We start from the raw sequence: 24,744 nt of genomic DNA on the forward strand, positions 1-24,744 counted from the left end.
GGACGAACGCGTTAAGCCCTGGAGTCGTGTAGCGGATTTTCTATAGAATTTCCATGGAAGCCGACACCGAGCTCAACCCCACCAAGTCCAGGCAGTAACGGCAGAAGCAGAAGCAGTAGCAGCAGCAGTAGCAGCAGCAGTAGCAGCAGCAGTAGCAGCAGCGGTGGCACCACCACTACTACCACCACCATCAGGAACACTACTACTACCACCATACTCGTCCATGGGGGTTGATATCGTAATAGAAGCTGTATCGATCCCGCCCCCGACAGAGCAGACTGGCTGTTGTCAGGGGGTTGATAACGATATGCAAGCTCTGCACGTACTATATATGTATATATATGCTCACGACAAGGACTTCGCTTCGTTTGTCATCAGAGTAAGAGAGAAAGAGAAAGAGAGAGAGAGAGAGAGAGAGAGAGAGAGAGAGAGAGAGAGAGAGAGAGAGAGAGAGAGAGAGAGAGAGAGAGAGACAACGAGATAAAGCTTTTATTTCGTCTTTCTCTATATCGTATATGTATACTATTCCAAGCTCGACGAATTTCAAAGAAAATCTTTATTTGGCAATCTCGTCGATTTCTTTTTACATTTCTGTTCGATTTTATCGATTCGATTTATCGACTATGATGATAGCCATACGATGACGGTTAACTTCGCTTCGACGCTTGGGAAAAAGCGATTTTTCTCTCACTCTCTCTCTCTCTTTTTCTCTTCTTTTTGTTACCTCTTTTGAAATAAAAATAAAAATAACGCGAGAGCCATTCTCCCTTCGAACGACGGAGTGAAAAAGCGAGCGAGGGTGAAGTGACGGGCATGTCGAGCGAAATTTCACTCATTTTTTGATTCGCGATCAACGCCGAATCTCGGTAAGCTTTGATCGACGCTCTTGAAATCACACGCTTTTCCAACACTCGAGTTTTCTACGGTAAAAGCGTCATAAATATTACGTCAACTATTTTTATTTCTTCGACAAAAAAAGTTCGGCATGAGTTCGAAAAAATAATCTATCTTTCTTTCAACGGATACTTGCTTTTAGCGTGTATGTATATTTTAAGGAAACGGAGAAGGAAGAGAAGGAGGAGGTAAAAGAATACTACCTTACTTCAATTTGCATGTGAATTCCCACGAACGGCTCCAAGCTATCCTACACAAGAGAGAATAAGAGAGAGAGAGAGAGAGAGAGAGAGAGAGAGAGAGAGAGAGAGAGAGAGAGAGAGAGAGAGAGAGAGAGAATAAAAGAGAGAGAAAGAGAGAGAGAATAAAAGAGAGAGAAAGAGAGAGAGAATAAAAGAGAGAGAAAGAGAGAGAGAGGAAAAGATCTGTATTCTCGCGACAGGAAGGGATCAAGAAACGGTCGATTTCTCCCCTCAGGATATTAATGGCAGATGGATCCAGTCGGGTTTCCCTATAAAATCGATCACCCTCATAATTCGTAGTTCCTCGAGAAAAATAAATAAATTTTATTAAAATTCTTTACGATGACAAATACGTTGTATTTTACATAACGATACAAATTTTGAATAATTCATGAAATATAAAGAGAATTTCTTCGATAAGACGTCTTATTTGTTTACAAATAATTTCTAAATATTTATTAATTATCCTTAGATCTACTTTCGAATTTTCTATCGACTATACGAAAGATTTATTTCACTCGTAGATTCGAAACGGAAGTAGTCTAGAATACGCACAATCGTAATAAAAAGAAGACACCATGCAATTCTTTCGATACGAATTATAAGGGAAATAAGTGAAACTCGTTCAGATAGGCAAGTAAACTTTATTAAGAGGCTTGTTGAAGCTCGAAGAGGTTACCGAGGTGACCATTAAGGTGAAATCATGGCTAATCGTGTAGCCGTTCTCTCCTAAAGAGAAACTCATGCAATTTTTCACTGAACAATGAGCAAGAAGAGGTTTATGAAAATTTATCTACGTATATGTAGATATCTATATGTATATGGTAATGCATGGGAGAGGTCTCATTAATGTCGTCGACGTGTCTACCGATTAAATTATTCGTGCGTTATCAAGAAGGACTACTTCGAGTGCGTTCGATTAACGTTGAAGACTCTCTTCCTCTCTCTCCCCCTCCCTCCCCCCCTCTCTCTCTCGAATGCATATTCATCAAATAAACTCCGCATGCTTTTTTTTTTGATCATCTCATTCAACTATAGAGAACGACTGAGAGACAATGACACGAAGTTAGAAAAGCGATCTCAGACGGAAACCAAGTTGAAATTTCTTCTCTCTGATTGTTTATATCCCAGTTTTCGAGAAGTTTCGAAACTCTGACGATTCACAGAAGACGATCAACGCGAAGATACATAAATCAAGTCGAAGAAACGCCGGAAAGTCGATTGGAGTTTACACCGAAATTCCCGATTACGACCTCGTTTCTTCACGATCCCTAACCAACACACGAAATTTGCATTCGCAATAGTTCGATAGTTCATCTAATATTGAAATACTATGCTTCAAATTTATACAATCGATACCATAATTACCAATTTCAAAATTACGGGATGAATGATCCTGAAATCGTTCTCTATTCCTGAATTTCCATCGTGATCGTTCTCCTTTCAATCGGTAACGAAGAAATCGAAGGAAGTTGATGTTTACTTCGACTTCAGCGATAATGTTGGCCGTTTTCATTCGCGTTTACTCGAACGATGTTGGTTTATCGCAAAACGAGCACTTTCGCGGCTCGCCACACGTGGTCTTCGAAGAATTTCCTGGTATTAGTATTTCACTTTGTTTTGTACAACTGATGAGAGAACGTTTCAAGATTCGATATAAAAAACTTCACTGATAAACAATTAGAATGAATAAAAAGAAATCCAAATGTCTATATACTCTGGATACTTCATTTATCTTCATTATTATTAACTAGCTTTCTATATTGTATAATGAAATTGGCCTATTTGCTAACTTTATGAATAAAGATGGAAGGAAGAATAAGAAGAACTAGAAGAAAGAGAAGAAGATCGTTAAGTCAATTAACAATCCTAATTAAGTCCTTTATTCTACTAGTACTCTCCAAGAAAGCAAATTTTTCTTAATATCAATGAGATCCTTTTCGAAACGATCTATCGATCAATTTTCATGAATGGCTAATGTCTAATCATCATTATGACAAGGATGATCATCGAGTGACCTAGCTCTTTCTTCGAATAAAATCGAGCTAATTGAGTCAACTGTACATACGTTATTATTGACAAACTTCCTGCGATTAGAAGTAATAATGGACGTTGCTTTGAATGATACGTGGGTGGTGATAAGAAGGATGAGAAAGTGTGATTCTAACTAAGGGTCACGTCACGGTTACCGTTTGAACTTTGACACTCTCGACAATTAAATCATCGTCCATCCTCCATTCAGTCGTTGACTTGTTCATTGAGGCGCCATGTTCTTTCTCTATCTAAATTACGCGTGGGTCGTCCTTCCTTCTTCTCGTCTTTCATTTCGCATTTCGTAGTAGTTTAGGTGGGCGGAAAGGATGTTCCGTATAACAAGCGAGAAATTAGGGGGAACATCAGGTCGATGATTTCTATACCGACTTGAATACGTTATCTTGTTACTGAAATGATTCTTATGTAAGAGAGAAAGAAAAACATTATCGAAAAAATGTTCACCTCTTCGTCTGTTTCGTAAAAAATATGATTTCTGGCATAAAATAAAATTATGATTTTTGACATGATTTTGTCATCGATAAAAAAGAAAACGTTGGAATAATTTTCTTTTAAATGAAACAAAAAGTTTTATAATGATGTATCGTTTTGAATTTCAATGTTTCTCATTTTTATAAATATAAATCTTTCAAGATGAATACTGCCAATTATCGAGTCTCGTAGAAATAATAATTGTACTGTTCTTGATCGCGAGGTTAGAAAAAAAAAAAAAGAAGAAAAAGGGAAAGAAAAAAAATAATGATTGAGTGATCGTAAAAGTGTAAAGTATATTTCGATCTAGGAAATCCTTAATTACTCAGCATAATTTTCTTTTGCCAGAACGTTCGGGATACTACCCTAGTTAGAATGGTTTATCGCTTATTTTACGAGTGAACGAAAGAGTGTTAGGATTGCTTTAAAAGCGCAGAACTTTACTTGGTTGTTATTTGATCATAGTCGAAAAAGAGATTCGGTCTCGCAACATTTGTTCCATTAAAGTCTAGAGGAGAGTCCCAAGTCCCGAGAGTAATACGAATACGCGAGGGTGTAGGGCTCCTAGGGATTCGTGTCTCTTCGCGAGTAGTTACGACCCTTCGTTCGGTCTCCTAAAAATGAGTCATCCATTGAAACGAATCATGTATGGTCACTTGAAAGTCAATTAAAATAAGGATTAAAAAGAGGTAATCGTAAAAGCTCTTATTTCCTTTTTTTTTCTTTTTTTATATTATTATATTCTACGTACTTGCAACAAGTAACATAAAAAGATTCAGAAAGAAAAATGTCTTAATATGCGGAGTACGATGACACTAAAGCATAAAATAGAAGAGAAGAGAAGGAAAGAGAGAAACGGAGAGAAAGAGAGAGAGAGAGAGAGAGAGAGAGAGAAGCCAGCTCGCTGCCAGACGAAAGCTCGATGATCGAAGAATGGCTTCGTCGTCGGTGTCTCAACATTTGTTCCATAAAAAGCACGGTGAATGCTCCTGGGGGGCAGTAGAGCATCTATGGAAAGAAAGAGAGGGGAAAAAAAGGAAACCTTAAAAAGGCAGTCTCGATAAATCTCAACGAGGGTTCTCTTCGTCGTTCGAGACGACGGGGAAGAAAAATACATTTTTTTTTTCTTTTTCTCTTCTTTTCTCTTTAACGGATGTCCTTACAAATGCTTTCATTAATATTCCAAGAATAATTTTCATTTACTATTATTAAAACAACGCATGATTCGAGGTAGATATAATATTATGAAAGTGAACAAAAAAGGATGAACGTTTCGTGCTAATTTAAAAAGAAAATTTTTCGAAGATAAATACATTATCGGGAAAAAGAAATTTAATTAGAAAGTCGACTATCGACTTTCTAAAAGTAGAGCTAACGAAAAGCTCTCACGCAAGGCCTCGGGGCTTTCCTCTGTCTCTGGATCGCATCTCGTATATGGCACTTCACGAACGACGACAGATGTTCGGCAGTTACATGCCGTGCGGTGTGCTTACACAATCTACCTCTCTCTCTCTCTCTCTCTCTCTCTCTCTCTCTCTCTCTCTCTCTCTCTCTCTCTCTCTCTCTCTCTCCCTCTCCCTCTCTCCCTCACCCTCATTCACTCACTCATTCGTTTACTTTCTTCGAGCAGATAGTAAATTACAACAGTGGCTTTTTGCTTCGATAACAAAATTACGTGTTGCCCTTTAAAAAAAGTCAATAGAAGATAATAAAAAACTATTCATAAGTCTTATATTTCTCCAACGTGTTTTTATTTTCTTTTTCTTTCCTACATACATATATATATATATTTTTTTTTTAACGAAGATTCAAGAAAATCTCATTAAGAAGGTAAGATAAAGATACGTAGAAATAGGAAAGCTTTTATAGTAAATAAAAACATTAATTTATTTAATTGAACAACTCAATGCATTTTCATGTATTTCAGAGCACGTGCTCGTCTTTAGCGTCAGATGCAAACCACATATACTTTACTTATATACTAGCACCATTAAATCTACACTAGTTGCTTCCGGTGTAGGAAGTTTACGAAGAGGAAAGGTAAAGGAGAAAGAGAGAAAGAGAGAGCGGGGGAATGCACGTGCACCCTAACCTAGGGTGTTCACGCACCTTGCTTCCTTCTCCTTTGCTTTCATATGCGTACGAGAGATATGATCCCTTTTGATGGAATAAACTTTTCTACTACTATTACTATCTTTCTCTATTCTGTTCATTTCTTAGAAACGAATATCTCGCGAGTATCTAATCTATCCTCATCATAATGCCACGTTCGTTCTACCTGTAATTAAGTACCGGCACGAGTTACGTTCCAGCACCTTCGTGGAATAACGAAATAAAACTTTTTAATTATCATTTCCATGACTTTTTTTACTAACTACTTCGCAAGTATGGATAACTGTTCGGCCAATTCTCTTGGCGTTCAAACTCGAAAGTACTATGCACTTATGTACGTGTTAATGCGTTTTTTTATCTTTTATTTTTTCTTTTTTAAAGAGCAAAATATTCATTCATCATTCGAATTTAACGAGATAAATCACTTATCTACAGAAAAATTCGATATGAGCAGGGAAACGATTAAACTACATTAACTTCCGCTAGTGATTTCAGCTCATTTCCGCTCTCTATATCTACTAACAGGAAACAGAAACTGGATGCTTATCTACCTGCCCTTTTTTAAACTAAGAATCTCTACGTATTTACCAAAACTATGTTGTGAGATAATATTTAGATACGTTTAGACATATATCGATTTTGAAGGAAAAATCTTAAGCGAGAATCTTCGTTTTATCTCACGAACTTCTCGAGTTATCTCTTTGTTCCAAATGATGTTCCTCGGGATAGCGAATGTATTTTCGTTAGGATAAAGCGATTTTTGTTGGAATTTCCAAAGATATGACGCGTCTTTAAAATTATCTTAAAAATTTTCACGGAAATACAATTGACAATGACAGACATTGACTAATTTGAACGTTATGATAAAACAAAAAAAAGGAAAAAGAAGGAAAGAAGAAAAAAGACTAACAAAATCACTACCACGTGGAAACGTAAAGATTAAATTATTAGTAAAGATAAAATTATCTTCTCGAGGAAGACATTTCGGTATTTCCGATCATTTCAGAATAGGAATGTCCTTGCTTTCGAACGGTTTAACCAGCTGATAGACGATACGGAATCATCGGCAAACCGGTTGGCAAAACGCTCGTGGGAACAAAGACGGGTTTTATTCGCGAGTGTGACGTCATGAACGAAGCGGAAAACGGGTAGGTGGATAGAAAACATGCATGTAAATAAAAAGTATGAGAAAGAATGAGAAAGAAGGAGTCAGTGAGGACGGTCAGTTATCGATTTCTTCAAAAGTTTCTCGGTTTATTTATTTTTTTTTTCTTTTCTCTTTCCATCTTACATTAATGCAACTGATGTTTATGCAAGACAAAAAAAGAAAAAAAGAAAATAGTGTTCGAGTTAACTAAATAATATTCTAACGTTCATAATGTGCGTTTCAATCACAATGCAAACACGTCGAAAGATCATGAATATAAAACAAGCATATTAGTCATATAATCAATTTAATTCCGATCATTAAATACCAAACCGTGAATCACCTTCCGTTCCGTTTTATGTCCGATTTATAGATTGAAACCTGCCGAGAAGAAATTACACGCAAAGTAGGACTTCCCTGGCCGATTTGTCGACTAACCAGTTTCGAAATACTCGAGCATTACCAGGCTAGCTCATTGTCCGATCTTCCAACTTGGTAAAGCAATGAGTCAGTCTTGGACTTACGACTTGAAGAGAGTAAAAAGAAGGGAGAGAAAGACAGAAAGAGAAAGAGAACCCATTGGTAGTCGACAAGTGAAAGAGAAAAAAAAGCAAGTTCCTATAACACGCGGCACGGTCTTGAATTTTCTTATTTGCTTCAGCTATGACGCAAGGTTTCTCGTTTAAACGACGATGATGATAACGACGACAGCAGCAACGTAAACTCCACCTGCGTCAGTGTAAGAAAAAGAGGACTTTGAAAGCGCGAGATTCTGTCTGAGAATCTCTGCGAGAAGGGAAGGTATGATTCACCACAGCAACCCGGCAATAAAAAAAGAAAAAATAAATAATATCGTAAGAGAAGAGAAGACGAGAAGGAACGAAGGAAGAAAGAAAGAGAGAAAGAGAGAGAAAGAGAGAAAGAGAGAGAAAGAAAGAGTAAGAGTGAGAAGGAAAGAGAGAAGAAGGATTATACTCTACTCTTCCTTTTCTTTATCCTTTTACCCGAACCAGTCGATGAGGTAAGAAGCGAAAAGCATTACTCGTCTCTCCACAGAGAATTCCCTACCGATCAGCTGATCTTCTCTTTCTTTCTTATCGAAGCAAGGTTTTCTCATCAACTTGCGAATCGATCGATTTGTACTCACATCGCTTCGATTCTATTTCTAGCCATCGACTATTTTCTCTCGTTTCACGAAGGAATTCTACGATTATTTTTTTTCCTTTCTTTCTTTCTTTTTCGAAAAGAAAATAGTTCTCTCTCTTTCTCTCTTTCTCTTTCTGTGATTTTTTTTTAACCGTGCATTTTCTTTCTCTTTCTACTTTTTGGTCCATGAAAATAAACCAACGAGTCTTTTGATCGTCTAGTCTCGACGATAATCGGCGCATGCATCAACGAAAGACATGAAAGAAGGAAAAGACGAAACGGTCATTTCTACATGTGTTCAGGTAAAAGTAGAGTCTAGAAAATTTAAAGGTGATCGTACCATCAGTTGTTCGCTCTGCTCTAACGACAGAAGGGAAGTTTAAAGAGGACAGAAAGAATAAGGGAGGAGGAAGAGAACGAGAGAGAGAGAGAGAGAGAGAAAGAGAGAGAGAGTCTTACGTTATTCTCAAGGATAAAAAAGAACGAGGGTGAAAACTGCGAGGGGTTGCTCGAACAGCTGCCAACGTAAGAATAGTCAGCTGGAACTCGACCTACTCCGAAAGAAATCAAAAAAATCTGTATACTTGATTTCGTTAAAAAAAAAAGAAAGAAAGAAAGAAAAAGACAAAAACGAAAAATAAAAAAACCAACAAAAACAAAATATAAAGCAAAATATATTGCCTTGTCTTTATCTAAAAACTCGTATTTCCTTAATTACGAGAAATAATGTTCGATCGTTCTTTCAGTTAATGAATTGGTAAAATTAATATTCATATATATATCCATAACTAATTTTTACAATTACGTAGTTCGATACGGAAATCGTTTTCTTTCACGTAACAATCGCCACGCGTCTCAAGACAAACGAGCCCATAAAAACCGGTCCGACTGGCTGATTTTTAAGGACCTCCTCACTCTTCGGACCTCCTACAAAGTTCAACAGACGAAAAGAGTTGTACTCAGCGTTGGTCCATCGAAGCTAAATGAATTCGAAGTCTCTTTTCCTTTTTCAACCTAAGAAAACCAATTTTACTGTTTCATTATCATCCCTTTTTTTGTATTAATAAAGAAAAGTATTGAAACACGATATCAAAAAAAAAGATAAACGATAAGCTTTTCCAAAAAGAATTCCGAAGAAAGAAAAGAGAAAAAAAAAAAGAAAAAGAAAAAAGATTTCCTTTCATTCATGACTACCCTTTTCATTTTTTACGATGTAAAATCTTACTAGCCCAGTCCGATAGAGTCTCTTGGTCGTCGTTGTAGCCGGCGATGATGCTTTTGTCTCTCGGCGTCATCGGTGTGCTTTAAAATTCGCTCTAAGAGATATCGGCGAAAAGCCATGAAGAGAAGAAAAGACGCAAGGAACGATGCTGCTGCTACTACTGCTACCACTACTACTGCTACTGCACTGCTACTGCTGCTGCTATTACTACTACTTCTGCTATGGCAGACAAGACAAAAAGTTCTCTGGGAAAAGAGACGAAGAAAGAAAAAGAGAAGAGAGGAAGAAGGTTTCCACTTCGCAAAAGCTGTCGCTGACAATGGACGCTGCTCGTGGAAAAAAGGGTCGTGACTGGTTGGGAACAGCGAATATCTGATGAGGACGGTATGTACGGGATAGGGCGGAGAGACGGGATAACGCGACAGAGAAAGAGAAAGAGAGAGAGAGAAAGAGAAAGAAAAAGACAAGAGCAAGAGACTCGCGTGGTTACTGCTAAATCATCCATTGAAGGAAAAGTCGGTCAACGATGCGAACGCATACACTGGAATACGCGTGTATGTTGGGATAGGTATGTACGGATAAACGATGCTGTAGCTACGGGGGGAAAAAAGAGAAAAGTAAAAAAATCGAGCTGTACGAAAGACTCGCAGATAAGTACAATCTACCTGGCAGACTCGATAGGTAGGGAGAAACGGGGGTGGTAGAACTTTTTGGAGATGCGAAGGATGAAACGATGAAAACGAGCAAAGGATGGGAAAAAGAGAAAGAGAAAGAGGGGGGGGAACGATGATGATAGAGAAAAATAGAAGAATATCACGCTTAATAAAAATTCGAACCTGAGAAACAAATGAGACACTCCCATGACCTACTTTTCTCTAACGTATTGTTTCACTTTTTTCGAAAGATACTTTTTTTCAACTATAAATCGAAATTCACATTTTGATAACCGATCGTACACAGATATGTATTTTTATTTTCTTCAAAGTAAAAGCGGTAAGAGGTTACACTCGATAACGAAGCGTTTGTCGTAAATGATAGGATCGAAGAAGGAGAACAAAATGAAGCGACCAGTCTCGCTGTCGACAAGGACGACAACTATTAGCGAGAGATTTCGATTGAACCTAAAAGAGAATGGAGGGAGTTGCTACCGTCGAAGACTAATGGCTCTCGTCGTCGTGCTTTTCGATAGATATATCGAAAAACTCGGGTCATGGAGCATCGCCGATAATTATCGGAGACGAGAATGATAGAAAACCGCTGACCAAACCGCAAAAAGTAATGTTCGAAGTTGCGTACTTGAATCGTTATATATCCATTCGGTGAGTTAAACAAATCCATTTTCGTAAATTTCAATAAGCTTCCAAGTCTATATGAAATTCTCTAATCGGATCGTTTTTATTTTAATTTTTATTATATTTCGTTTTTATTATATTCAGATAGAAAGGGAAAAATGATTTCTCTCTCGAAGAAGAAGAAGAAAAAAAAATGAAAACGTACGATTTACGAGATCGTCTCGAATGTTAACCATCTATAGAAAGGAACTTTATACGCGTGAGAGCAAAAAAGCATAACGATAGTGTTACAAGAAGTACATGTTGCCGTGCGGCTTGCTTATGCCTCGCCCTTTGATACTTCGCAACGACGGTATCCGGAAGAGGACGAAGTAAACGACAAGATCGTTGCCCAGATAGACGACACGCTGACCTCGGGAATATAACGCGAATCCTTTACGGGACTTATGTATATATTGTATATATTGTATATATATATGTATATATCTATCTATATATGTATATATATATATGCACTATGTTATATATCCATGTTTACTTTATAAAGATGCTTGTCTAAATCTTTGATCTATATCCGAATGTTCTTGAAAATTTCGATGTATACAAATGGGTCAATAACCTCTCCTCGATTACAAATATGATATTTACTTTAGGAACGCATATCATTGTATCTGATATAAACACGGAGTCGAATTAAAATTTTGAAGGACGCAAGGACAGTTTCGTTAACGAGCAATACGAAGGAAAAGAGAAATAGAAAAAGAAGAGATTCGTAGGCGTGGCCTGCTCACCTAAGCCCATCTTGCGTTTGAGCTTCTTCAATACTTTCATCTTGCTGCGAAGAGGCGCGAGAATGTTGCCGTTGTCACCGTTGTGTTGAACCTCGACCGGCACGTTGTTCTTATCTTGATGATGATGATGATGATGATGATGATTGGGATGAATAGCGTGATGTACCTCGTGATGATGGTGATGATGATGATGATTATTATGCCGTTGATGTTGTTGCTGTTGTAGCTGATGATGGTGATGTTGTTGAAGTTGTTGTTGCTGCTGCACGCTCGCGCTTGGACTAGCAACGACGTGACTCGCGCAGCAGTGACAGGGTTGGCTCTTGCTGCCCTTGACCGCGCACTCTCCGGACACCCCCATAAATCTGGCCGTACTGCTCTCGAGAGTCGAGAGCGTGCGAAATCTTGAAATAATTAATACGAACGAATCGTGCGGAGATCAAATTCCACGACGATAGAATCCTTCGAATAATCTATTATATCGTCCCCGTACGAAGAAGCGAAGGGAGACCGAACGGAAGTATTAGAAAGATCGAAAAGTGAACACAATTTGTTCGTCACTCGATGCACATAGATGAAAAAGAATCACCGATGGAGATCTTGCCGTAAGATGGAATCGTTTCGCCAACATATAGATAATTAATAATAATTATATAATAATAATATTATCAATAATAAAAATAATAATTATAATAATAATAAAGCACGAAGCGAAACGATGATGACTAGTATTCTTCTATCTCTATCTCTTGCACTCACTGCCACGGATATTTTTCCTTTTAGTTGATATAACCGAAATGCGATGTGTTATATATTATATTATATTGAATAATAATATATAATAAGAATGAGAATAAGAAGTGAGAAACCGCGTGTCACGAGCCGCGACGGACGATGCGCCGTAAAGCGAATCTACCGAACGACTACGGGTCCCTTGAGCGCCCAGGGACGACTGACTGCTCGATCGCGGCGCGCCGGAGTATCTCCGATCCGCGCGCGAGCCACCAGCCAATCGGATCGTTGTACTCCCCACCAGTGATCCGCTAGATTGGGAGCGCGCGGTGGGGCGAGTGGCACCTGGTGGACAGCTGCCCCTTACCTGGGACGACGCACCGGGCCACCCCTCGTTGCTGTTTCTCTCTTGCCTCCCTGTGTCTCTATCTTTCTATATACTATCTACGTACGTACAACATACATGTCCACGTGTATGTGTTTTTATATATACATATATATATGTACATAAATGTATATAGATACACATCCATATATATATACGTTGAAATGTATGTGTATACTACATGTCTGCCGCTGGTTCCATCTCTCAAGAGTTGGAAATTCAAACTAGCCGCCGACTGGCCCGTGCATCGATCTGTCGGACGAGCGAGTATTATTCGTCTTCTTTTTAATCCTTTTTAGCTTTCCTCTCTTCTTCTCCCGGAATACTAGGCTTGTTTCCATGGACTCTCGCGTACCTACTGTCGCCTCTTGAAAAAATAATTCTCACCTTCCGAATAGACGCTCGTTGTTTTTCAGAAAGAAAAAGAGAAAAAAAAAGATATGATATATATGTGAGAAATAGTTTCTCGATCGAGTCTGTTAGGAAAGGATGAAAGAACGATTTTCTACAAGTTATTGTTCTCCGTTCGTAAAGAGGACGTTTACCGAGAAACGTTCTTCTTTCTTCTCATGAGAGATGTAGCGTTGCTGAAAGGGCAACTGCATCGTGATTCAGTGGCAAGAGATGTATGTAAATAGGGCCGTAGGAATATCGTGGACGAACTACACTGCCGTAGATTCGCCACGTTGAAAATGGTCCAAATGCTAGGGCACCCTACACTTCATGAATAATGCAGTCTCGCACTTTGCGGTATGAAAAGTACGGACGAGATAAGTTTTTCTTTTTTCTTTTTTATCTTTCGTTCTTTCTTTTTCGTATCTACGTCGGTACTGAGGAAGAGTTTGGGAAAATCACCCTTTCTGTTTTTTCAAAGTACCTACGTCAAAAGCTTTGGTGAGATTTCAACGCTTTTTCTCTTTCTCACGATGAAATAACGCGAGTCAATATTTTTACGATATAATCTTAGAAATGTACGCTTTGCCGTTTCTGAAATTGAATGGGTATCTCGAAGATATAAAATCACGAGGTCTTCACTGACCGAGACGATTCAGTATCTTCCTTTTGGTTTTCCACATGGAACTACAAGTCCCGAAGCATATCGACGATACATATCATGTTTCCATGGGACTCGAGATATATTTCTCATCCCATGAGACGAATCGATCCGAATGACACATCAAAATCGAAAGGAAAGAATATTGAAATTAAACATCCTTTCATGATTTTGCAGTTGTCGTGAAAGATGATTTAAAAATATAAATTGTATGATAATTACAATGCTACGAGATAACATTTATTTTATATACAGGTACCCCTATATTAATATAATTAAAGATTTCTTAGTCGAACCAAAAAGAGTTGGAATCTTATTCTTTACTATAGAATACATTCTTAATGTTACTTTGGTGCGGGCACATTCAAAACTGTAATAAATTAGTTGAGAGACTAGGTAAAAATTGTATATATATAAATCTCCATTACTTAGTTTACTTATTAAAATAAATTGAATCGAAATAGAATTCTTTCACGACATCGTACCACGTGTATGTATCACGTGTATTTTGAAGTAATATATTAATAAATTAAATCTATAGATAACGGAAAGGAAAAGTAACAAGAATGGACGTAGTCTCAACAAATAAAATTCTATGTCGTATATCAATTCTTTCGATATTTATCTTCATCCTCTCGATTCTTCTTCCAAGACGAAACTCAATTTACAGGTCAGACAATACTGAAGGAAGAAACACGAAGGGAACAGATGTACGTATCTCTCTTCCAGAACGAAGAGAAATGACATTAAATTCAGGGATTGGATCCGTACTGAATAGAAACATTGAAACCAAAGTTTCGCTTATCAAGATTGCGATTCATGGAAAGGGAATACATATGTTATAATTTAATCCTCCTTAGAATTTTGTCTCTCTCTCTCTCTCTCTCTCTCATACATACATGAATTTAGATACTTGATAATATATCATGTACGATAATTATTAAATCAATATTTATCGAAATAATTATCTGTTTTGTATGTACTGATGAAAATCGCATTAACGACAATAAAATTGATTCGAATTTTCCGAATCATTGAATTTGGCTCTTATATCCCGTCTTTTTGATCCCTTGGATTTAAAAATGGTAACAGGTTAAATTCCAACAAGGTGCATCTGATATGTTCGTTCCGCATTATGCACCCTTTCTGACATTCCCCTGTCACATCAACATCGCGAAACTGGGATCATTCATTCGAGTAACCCTCCACCATCAGAAGCACGTTCGTATCGATCTAATTCTATTTAATATCAGGGCTCAGTGGAGAGTCCTCGAGAGCAAATTTTACCGAGCTTTTTTTCTTTTTTTTTTTTCTGTTACACAGTTTACGGTGGGAGGGTGCTCGTGTGGCCTCTCTAACCCAACGATACAAAACTTTTCACATTTCGTGAACTTTCCGCACAAACATTTACCAGGGAAACGACTAACTGCGGAACTTTTGAAATCGCTCGGAACTCCGTTTAAACTGAGAACAATTAACACCGATTCTATATATCTGATCCCTCCACGTTTTTATTTTTCTTAATAAGAATTTCGGGTCAATCGAAATGAATCATTTTTTATATTTTTCTTTTTTGTTTTGTTTTTTTTTTTTAACGAAATACCCAGATATATTATATCTGAGGAGAAGACAGAAGATTGTAACGGTTTCATTGTTTCCACAGGAAAAACCATCGCTCTTAAGGAATCGCACGTGATTATTACGAAATAGTTAATGGAAGAGTTGAAAATAGCCTTTCCTTTCCTTTGCATCTCGTCGATCGGTTGGCTCTCCGTTATTTACACGCAACTTACACACCACTCACGCACATTACAATCTCGCATTGTTCTTCTCCTAACACACATAGATATTTATGATGTTAGTGAGCGTACATACAAACGAAGCGTGTGCGTTTCGCACGTCATTATAAAATGATAATGCAGCCCCGTTGATCGCGCGGGCATAGATGCGTGAATTTCAGGACGCGCGTGCTAAGAAACTCTATTCGTTTCCATGTTGAATATGCGAGAAAAATTACTATGGATATTATTTTTCGTTATGAATTTCTTTCTTTCTTCTTTTTTTTTCTTTTTTTTTTTTCTTTTTTTTTTTTAATTTTTCCATCATCTTCCACAATAATAATTTTGCAAACTGTATATTATTATAATAATATAGGTAATACGACGAATTTCATAAATATAATTTACATAAATAAATAAATAAATAATTCCTGCAATTGATAATCGAAACGTCAATAAACAAAAAAATGACTACTATCAAGTGTCTTATTAATTTTTCTGATTTTTCTTAGTTAAAAAGAAAAGAAGAAAAAGAAAAAGAAAAAGAAAAAAGAAAAAAGACAGGAAAAGAAAGAGTAGAGGATAATCAACGTTCCAGATATCGTACAGTGTCAGTGTTGAAAGGAAATATATGAATGAACGGAAAGTACGTACGAAAATACGTACGGTTAAATTGTAGAGACTTTATGAACGAAGAAGGAGAATGAGAACGAGGAGGAGGAGGAGGTGAAGGAAACGCGTGGGTCGGACGCTCGTTGGCAGTGAGTTGCCTACAATTTCGGGGGGGTATATCCTGACGATTCCACGAGCAGAATGGCAACAATCGTAAATCCGGGGGACGGCTTCCAAGCTCGAGGAAACGGAGACACGCCTCGGTTGTTTACTCCTTCCATAAGCGCTATAACACTGTTGAGTTTTACTCGTGCATCTCGAGTGTGTATAGCAAAACGTTTTATCGTACTTGAGATTAAGTCTGCCGAGAGAGAGAGAGAGAGAGAGAGAGAGAGAGAGAGAGAGAGAGAGAGAGAGAGAGAGAGAGAGAGAGAGAGAGAGAGAGAGAGAGAGAGAGAGAGAGAGAGAGAGAGAGAGAAAGAAAGAGAAAGAGAAAGAGAGAGAAAGAAAGAGAATCAAAAGGAGGAAGGAGAAGTAATGCTGCCACGTTATTACGGACCGTAACTCGCTAGAAAAAAGAAAAATGAGATTCGGAACAAAGTAGAGAGATTTCTACGATTAATAGTACAAAATAAGAGAGAGTTTCATTAAATTATATCTTAAGATGGTGTAAAATCACCATCAGAATACGAATCACGATTAGAAAGAAAAGTAACGTTTTTTGTTGTAAAGTACAGTTTACATTTCGATTTTCATTCTTTTTGTTTCATTCTTGTAATAATCTCGTAACACGAATTAACATGAAATAATGAGTAAATTTCAACGATACTTTCGATCTTATCTTTGTGCAATGTCTCTTATCTAAACAACTTGGAAAGATATAGGTATGTATTCTCCGAGAAAGAAAAAAAAAATTAACATTTTACTCGCGGAAAAGATTAGTCTTTCCTTTGATCTTCCCTAATATTTAACTCGATGTCACTTGAAGGCTTAACGTCAACTGAAAGTTCTTTAACAAAACGCGAGCACACATCTTATCTTGTCGCATGTATTACAGCCACCTCGTGTATCGTTCGCATAACATCCGACCGTACAAACGAGGAATAGATACATATATTGATACGAAACGTTTCATTAAATTTCACGGCATGTCACGTTTTGTTAACACGATTCCCATGTTATCCATTTCACGGGAATGATTTTGCAATGCATTCGATATAATCCGAATCTCTCTATACGCGTTTCTATTATCCTATAGCTGTAAATTTTGACCGTCCATTTACGAAACTAAATCTACATCGTAAATTTAATAATTCGACAAAAATGATTCCAATTAGTTAATTCGAAAATTTCGTTCTTAACGATCGAAAATCAAATAATCGCGATCCTAAGTAATTTCATTTTTACGTTGTAATTATGTTTGCTTGGTATCGAGGGAAGTGAAACTCAAAATAAAATTATGTTCATTGTGTTAGGACAATATTCACTGTTTACATCCTACCGTTATACTTCCTCTCCTACTTTTATTGTATAATTTACGATTAATCCAAACGAGCTACCCAATCGTTAATATCATATAGTCTGGTATACTATCTTACGAGATGCTCTTTACATGTAATTGCCTTGAAATATCTACATATGTATATATATATATATATATATATATATGTATACACACATTATATCCTAGGCAGCGTAAACCATTAAATCGCTTGGCTAATTAACGCGGAACGTTACAAGACCATACATATATATCTACTATTCGATTTACGATTCTATAGATCACCGCACCCTATCGATAAGTGGTTATACCTTGAAACAGCGATCAATATGTGTAATCCTTGAAATAATTTTACTCCAGTAATATTTGAAAATATATGAATGTATGTATAAGGCTGTGTTCATTAAATATCCTTTATATTAATCATTTCTTATTTCGTATCAATTAAAATCTAAAGAAAAAATAAAAAAAAATTTCATTTGCCATCAGAAACACATTAATATATAATGATAAAATTCAAATCGGACCAACTCAGAAAATATTAAAACATCTTTACGATATGGGATATCAGAGAATAAAGATAAAACATAAAGTATTAAACTTATTAAATGGCTATGGGACATGTTTGAAACCTGATACAATACCGAAGAAAAAAATCTAAGGAAATAGAAAAAGATATCCCCGAGAAGAGCTTCCATTCGAAAACAATTTCCCAGGTATGAATCTTCAACATATATACTCTTGCCCGAACATCGAGAAGGTTAAAGAGAGCCTCGTAACGGAGCGAGGCGATTTAATTAGCGAAGGAGTAGGCAAGAGAATGAGAAGAAGTAAAATGAGGGAGGGAGTCGAGGAAGGGGAAAGATTATCGTCCGGTTCAGCATCTGTCTCTCGCGAAGTCTCGCGATTCTCTCTCTCTCTCTCTCTCTCTCTCTCTCTCTCTCTCTCTCTTTCTTTCTTTCTTTCTCTCATATATATGATATATATATATATATATACACATCCATACATATACTATATATCCATATAGGTATATCGAAGTGCAGATGTGTTTCCGTAGAGACGAGGGCTGAAGGAGGTAGTACGTAGGGCGAAAACGAGGATGTTAGCGGAGAAGGGAGGCACAGTGTGCATATAACATAATGTGAAATAGCGGAAGCAAGGCGGATGGCAGGAAGTCGGAGAGACTGGCGCGTGCGCAACCCCCCATGAAAATATAGAAGACGCGGGGGCATTTTAGAAGTGTATTGTCGGCTCGGGTTACTATAGCCCGGAGAGAGGTAGAAGAAAGAAAGAGAGGAACATATATCCTCGAACGGTTGTCAACCTTTCGCCTTTTCCTTCGGTTTTCGAGTAATCGCGACACGAAACTCTCGTCACCCGGAGCAATCAGAAATAGAAAAAGAGAAATAAAAAAAAAAGAAAAAAGAAAAAGGGAAAGAGAGAGAGAGAGAGAGAGTTCGCGAGATGGACGATGAAAAAAACGTCTCACAAAGCGTCTCTCTTTTCGATATATTGCTTTTCCTTCTCTTCCTTTCTTTCTCTCTCTCTCTCTCTCTCTCTCTCTCTCTCTCTCTCTCTCTCTCTCTCTCTCTCTATCTCTTTCTCTCTTTTATCAATGATCTTTCTTTATAAAGGAAAAGTCCTTAGCGATTATTCAACGTTCGATTTCTATCGACCGCTAGAATCACAAAGTATTCTCAAACTCTATATCTCAGAACAGTTCTTTTTTTTTTGGGTTTTTTTTTTTTGATTATTGAGATATATTAAGGGGACTAATTGTAAGTAAGAGAAAAGTATTTGCTCGTGTTGCATATCCTTTCGAGCGATCGAACGAGTCTCCGACCACTTCCTTCCTTTCTTCTTTCCTTCCTCACTTCCTCCCTTCGATTGAAAGGCAGTCTCGAAGAATGAGAACCCTCGCAAGCCGGAGGGCACCCCTTGCAATCCATTTCGAGTCCACCGCCCCTTTTTCTTCTTCTTCTTCTTCTTCTACTACTTCGGCCCAGGGAAACCAGCACACATCTGACTAAGGCATTGACCGAAAATACAATCTTTTACTTCGGTTTTTATTTCGAGAAGACAGACGGCCGGCCAGACGACCAGTCGAGTACTACTCTCCTTTTCTTTTTCTTTCCCTCTCTCTCTCTCTTTTTCTTTCTCTTTATCGTAGATAATCGTTAATAGTGAAAATTCTATCGATTTTAAGTATATTTTCATTTCTATAGAATGATATATACATTTTTACTGAAAATGTAACATCAGCTAATCATCACGTACCGAAATCTTAGCTTCCGGCCACGGTATTGGAGCGCACGAAAAGGTAACGGCTCGAATAAGGCTTCATACGTACATGTTTTACCGGGTTCGTCCGAGGAAGCGGAGATACGCTCGGCAACCACTCGCCGGAATTCATTCTGAAGTCGAAGCCACTGTGTAACGCAGAAAATTCAATATAGGAAGAAAAAAAAAGAACGAATAAAATGCCCTTCAAAAATCGATCAATTTATTGCTTAAAACATTGTTTTATTATTTATTTATTTATTTATTTATTTATTTTTTTTTTTTTTGATAATTATATATCATTTCTCAATAAAATTCTCTAGCAATTTTGTAATACCAAATGAATCAATGATTATAAAAAATGACTATGAAAAAAACAGTCATATATTTATAAATTTCGAACTTGAAAAATTTTCAACGATAATTATATTGATACTAATCTCGAGAAATGGTAATGATTTTGCGATAAATTTTCTCAATACAACGGTTAGTCTCGCACGAGAAAAGCTTCAACGTCGTTCTCACCATCGCAAGGACTAAAAGGTTTCTGTCCGAAGGAAACATAAAGTATCTCCTTAAGAGTCTCATACGTGACTAGTACAGTTACATAGGAGGTTGAAGACTCGAGCCCCGGCAAAGAGAAGATAGGGACCTACAGATAAAGCTGACCCCATTGTACCGACAATCATTCCATTATCATTCAATTCGCCGTCTACGAGTGCGCGCGCACTCGCACACCTACTTGCAAGGAATGAAACACGCTTATTACGGACGAGCCAATGAAAGAAGAAGCAACGTGATGAAGGAGAAGAAGAAAAGAAGAAAAAAAAAATTATATATGCGAACTATATAAGAGTCCATCGCGATTTAAAGTGATCATCGAGTATACCGCTGCTTTCAAAAATAAACTTTAAAAGTATCGTGATAAACGATCCTAATTTGTCGTCTTTCACGCATAGATGATACATAGTAAACGTACCTCACGTATCTTCGTGTGTTGAATTCGCTTGAATTTTAATTAGTTAAAATGATACAGTATTATTCCTGCGTTTAATTGATTTTAATATAACGAAACAAACACGATTATCTTTGAATATTATTGGGAATCGACTCTGTCGCTTTTTTAAGAAAAAATAAAAAAATAAAAAGAAAATAAAAAATAACAAATGAAACGAAATATTAATAAAGTCTCGTAAAAATCGCTCGTAGATTCGTGAAGGCGACGGGCAACATCTGCCAAGCTATTAACTACAATATCTCCTCATTTTCTCGCCACGAATGGGACCGAGAAGCACCAACATTCCCTCTCAAAGGCTTACATAAACGTCCAACGTGGAGAATTTGAAAAAATTTATGTGCCAGAGCTCGGCGTCCTTTTAATAAAGGGCGAAGGCCGTGGAATTTTCGCAACGTCGTCGTAGATGGTAATCTCTCAAATTGATGTAAATTCATGGACAAGGTGATTCTAGCTTGTCAAGTGACGTTAAACGTCAAAATAACGAAGAAATGGAACGTCAGCAATGAGGTGAACTCTTTGGATGATACAAACGAGACCTAGGATAAAAGCTTCGAACAAAAGCATAGGATTGGATACAAAAGAGAGAAAGAGAGAGAGAGAAAAATAGAGAGAGAGAGAGAGAGGAATTTTACTCTCGTCCTAGCTTTATTTTAACGACTATTAAAGCAATGGCAGGTGTATACGGGTGCGTTATTTTCCGTGTGTACGGAGGATATGATGATCCTATATGATGATCTCTCAGCTGTCAGTGATCATTCGAAGATGACATGTTTCGTTTTTGTGGACAATACCATGGAACACCTGTCTTCATCTCTCTCTCTCTCTCTCTCTCTCTCTTTCTCTTTCTCTCTCTCTCTCTCTTTTTCTTTCTCTCTCTCTCTCTCTCTGTCTCTCTTTGTTTTTTCCTTTGCTCATTTGATGTACTTTGTTCGTTATTCTTATTGTCCTAAAAGCGTCGATAAGATGCGGGCTGTCATCTTGTGTTCAAACTCAAGAAATCTATTTGATGAAATCGAAGTTGGAAAGTCGAGAGAATCATTGACGTGACGTTAGGGAACAGTTATTAATGATATCGTGTTGATGTGGGAGAAGGGGAGAGAGAAAAAAGAAAGAAAGAAAGAAAAAGAAAAGAAGAATTTAAAAGAAAATGCACGTACGTACTCGTTGATCGGCAAGATCGGAGACGGTTCATAAAAGGCGTCGATGTAAACGAAGTTAAGGGAGATTTTATCATGTATATACCGGAGGGGGAAAGGGGTGGAGACAATGAAGGCGTAATCAGCTTTTTGGTAGCGACAAAGGCGACCATTATCTCATTACACAAATAGACCGCTTATCGGCGACTTTGCACGCACTATAGGGCGTTCCAAAAGAAGTCATATCGACAGAAAAAAAACAATAGTCGAACGTCCTTCATTTGCAAAAAGGAAGGGTATTCTTGCTCGAGAAAATTCTACCTAGAAAAAAAAATTTTTTTTAAATTAAAAAGAAGAATAAAATAAAAAAAGAACTAACAGAACAAAGAAAAAATGATGTTGATGTTTAAGCAAGTTGATATTTAACGAAAGAATAATCTAAAGTGAAAGTATCGACTATTTATGGAGCGATAGCCGATGCAGTTTCGCGCAAGTAACACACAACGACGAAAGATAATGTTTACATGAGAGCGACGTCGTGTGTATGTAATTTTGTTCGCGTGCCACGTAACAGATATGCGAGTAAGTGGCATGTGGTTTTGCGGTTAAGACGGATCAGGTGCATGCATGCGGTCGGAACCGTTAGCGACGATAAAAATTCGGCGTTTAATGCATTCGACAGAAAAAAGGAATCAAACTCGATAGAACAGTTTGGGAACGCTCGACCAATCAAAAAATAGACGAGTATAAAGGACGAAGAAAAAAAAAATTAAAAACCGATTTTACATCGTCTCTTTAAACGAACGATTTTGTACTCTTCTCTTGTGTTCTTTTTTTTCTTCTTTTGTTCTTTTCTTTTCTTCTTTTTAAAAGCAACGCCTAGCAACATTGTAAACGTAGCGAGTAATTAAAAGGCTCTTTCAGAAAATGTATTCTGCTCCCTACGGAAGACAGATGTTTGATTCTCCGAAGATAAACTTGGAAGACTATGGATGCCATCCTGAAAAAAATGCTCTTATGGCGGACAGGTGCATGTAAAAAAATCTTCAAGACCTAGCAAGTCGCTCTTTTGTATAGGAGGATGTACCTTTAATACGATTACTTTATACACGTAGGTTGCTTAAAAGAAAGTTCTAAGATATATATATATATATATATATAATATTTATATACTTAATATCATTTTTCTATCCTTTCATTCTATTTTCACACGAAATTCTTGCTTCTTATATTTGTCTAATTTGTCGAAAATCATGGCTTTGGAATTCGAAAGGGGATCATGGCTGTAAGCTTCGAAAGAAGACCACTGCTCGTTTAGCCGTTCATTGTACCATCCAACAAAAGGAAAAACCTTGTAATGTCCTTTTGGCATGGAATTTCGAACGTAATAGTTTCTTAAATCCTATCGAATAACCGATTCTAGTCACTTCGAGTACCACGGGACGTCTTTAGAAGAAAGATCCCAGGTATCGAACGAGTGACAGCTGCGAAAAGAAATTGGTCTACTTACGAAAAATCGATAAAAAAGAATAGATCAATGATGCACTTATACATACAAACGAAAATAAAAAAAGAAAAAAAATCATTGTTAAATTTTTTTCTCTCTATTGTCGAAATTATCGATATTGAAATTACGTTTACTAAAATTTTGAGGATTTTCTTCGATAATCTTTTTAAATATTTTCATTTATACCTGCAATATACTCACGCAACAAATTTTCCTTCGTCAAAACGAAACGCACAACTAAATTTTGACAACTGAATTTAAATCTTTAAGCATGTAGAAAAGTCAAAAAAAATCGTCAATATAATCGAATGATTTCTTCGTGAAAGCCAGCTGAGCTATTTAAAGAATCTTTTTAAATATATACCTTATATCGCTACCTTAACATTAAATTCTAAACATAGAAAATTCCAATGGAACAAGCATGACATTTAAACGTATCGTGATTTAAATCAAAACAAAATTAATAAAACAAAAAAGAACATTAGTAACATCAATACATATGTATATCTAATTTAACGAACAATATTATGGTTTGAACAATCTTGATAATAAATAAATAAAAAAAAAATATAAAAAAAAAAGAGGAGAAAACAGTATGATAAATGATTAAAATAACAAATCAATTAACTAGATTTACTGAGAGAAAATTAAAGTCTGAAAAGTAAGAATAACGGAGGAGTCAACAGATTGTATCCTTCGATGTATCCTTCGATGTATCCTTCGATGCACACACTCCTCCTTCTTTTCCATCGGTTTCACACGGAGAAACTTTCTTGCGGCTGGTCGCGCGACCGGGGCGGCTCGACAAAGGCGAGTCGAAAAAGATGCGTGGCAGGTGCGTACGCGTGCCAGTCGACCAATGGGATAGCTCCGTCTGGACGATCGACGGGGGAACACGCTCTTTGTACCGTCTTACGTCCTACCATGAAAGAAAGAGAGAGAGAGAGAAAGAGAGAAGGAAAGACTGAACGAGGAAGAAGAGGAAAGAGAAACAGAGAAAGAGGGAATGAGAAAGATAGAGAGGGACAAAGAGAGACAGACAGAGAAAGATCGAAAAACACACGATGCACCTTGCATCCTCGGGTCTCGATCTCATTGACAGAATTCCTATGGTAAACTCCAGCCCTTTTCTCATACCCGTTCGTTGTCGTTCTTTCAAAGAAAACGCCTGTGTATTAATACGATAATAATCGAGCGAGTCCGCACGGCCTCGATAATTTACTGCGTCTTCCGTGGAATAATTTTCAAGAAAACTTGTATGGAGACACATTCTTTATTTCGCCCTTTCTCTTTCTCTTTTTCTTTTTCTTTCTCTATGCCATTCCAGACAAGGAAAGGGAAAGAGGATAAGAGAAAGAGAGAAGAGATG

The 24,744-nt window shown here is 37.2% G+C and overlaps 1 protein-coding gene across 2 annotated transcripts in view; it reads right to left on the bottom strand.

Annotated features, from left to right (window-relative positions):
- Positions 1 to 24,744, bottom strand: part of neur (E3 ubiquitin-protein ligase neur) — a 62,090-nt gene that overhangs the window by 17,297 nt on the left and 20,049 nt on the right. Inside the window, exon 1 of one of the 2 annotated variants that reach the window (XM_035877920.2) lies at positions 11,370 to 12,311. The exons of the other annotated variant lie outside the window; for it this stretch is intronic. Coding sequence (XP_035733813.1) covers positions 11,370 to 11,730 — 361 coding nt within the window. The 5' untranslated portion in view covers positions 11,731 to 12,311. Of the gene's footprint in view, positions 1 to 11,369; positions 12,312 to 24,744 lie in introns of those variants that run through there. 2 annotated transcript variants of the gene reach the window in all.

Source organism: Vespa mandarinia, chromosome 3, assembly GCF_050613455.1.
Source record: "Vespa mandarinia isolate Hongniang chromosome 3, ASM5061345v1, whole genome shotgun sequence".
Lineage (NCBI taxonomy): Eukaryota > Metazoa > Arthropoda > Insecta > Hymenoptera > Vespidae > Vespa > Vespa mandarinia.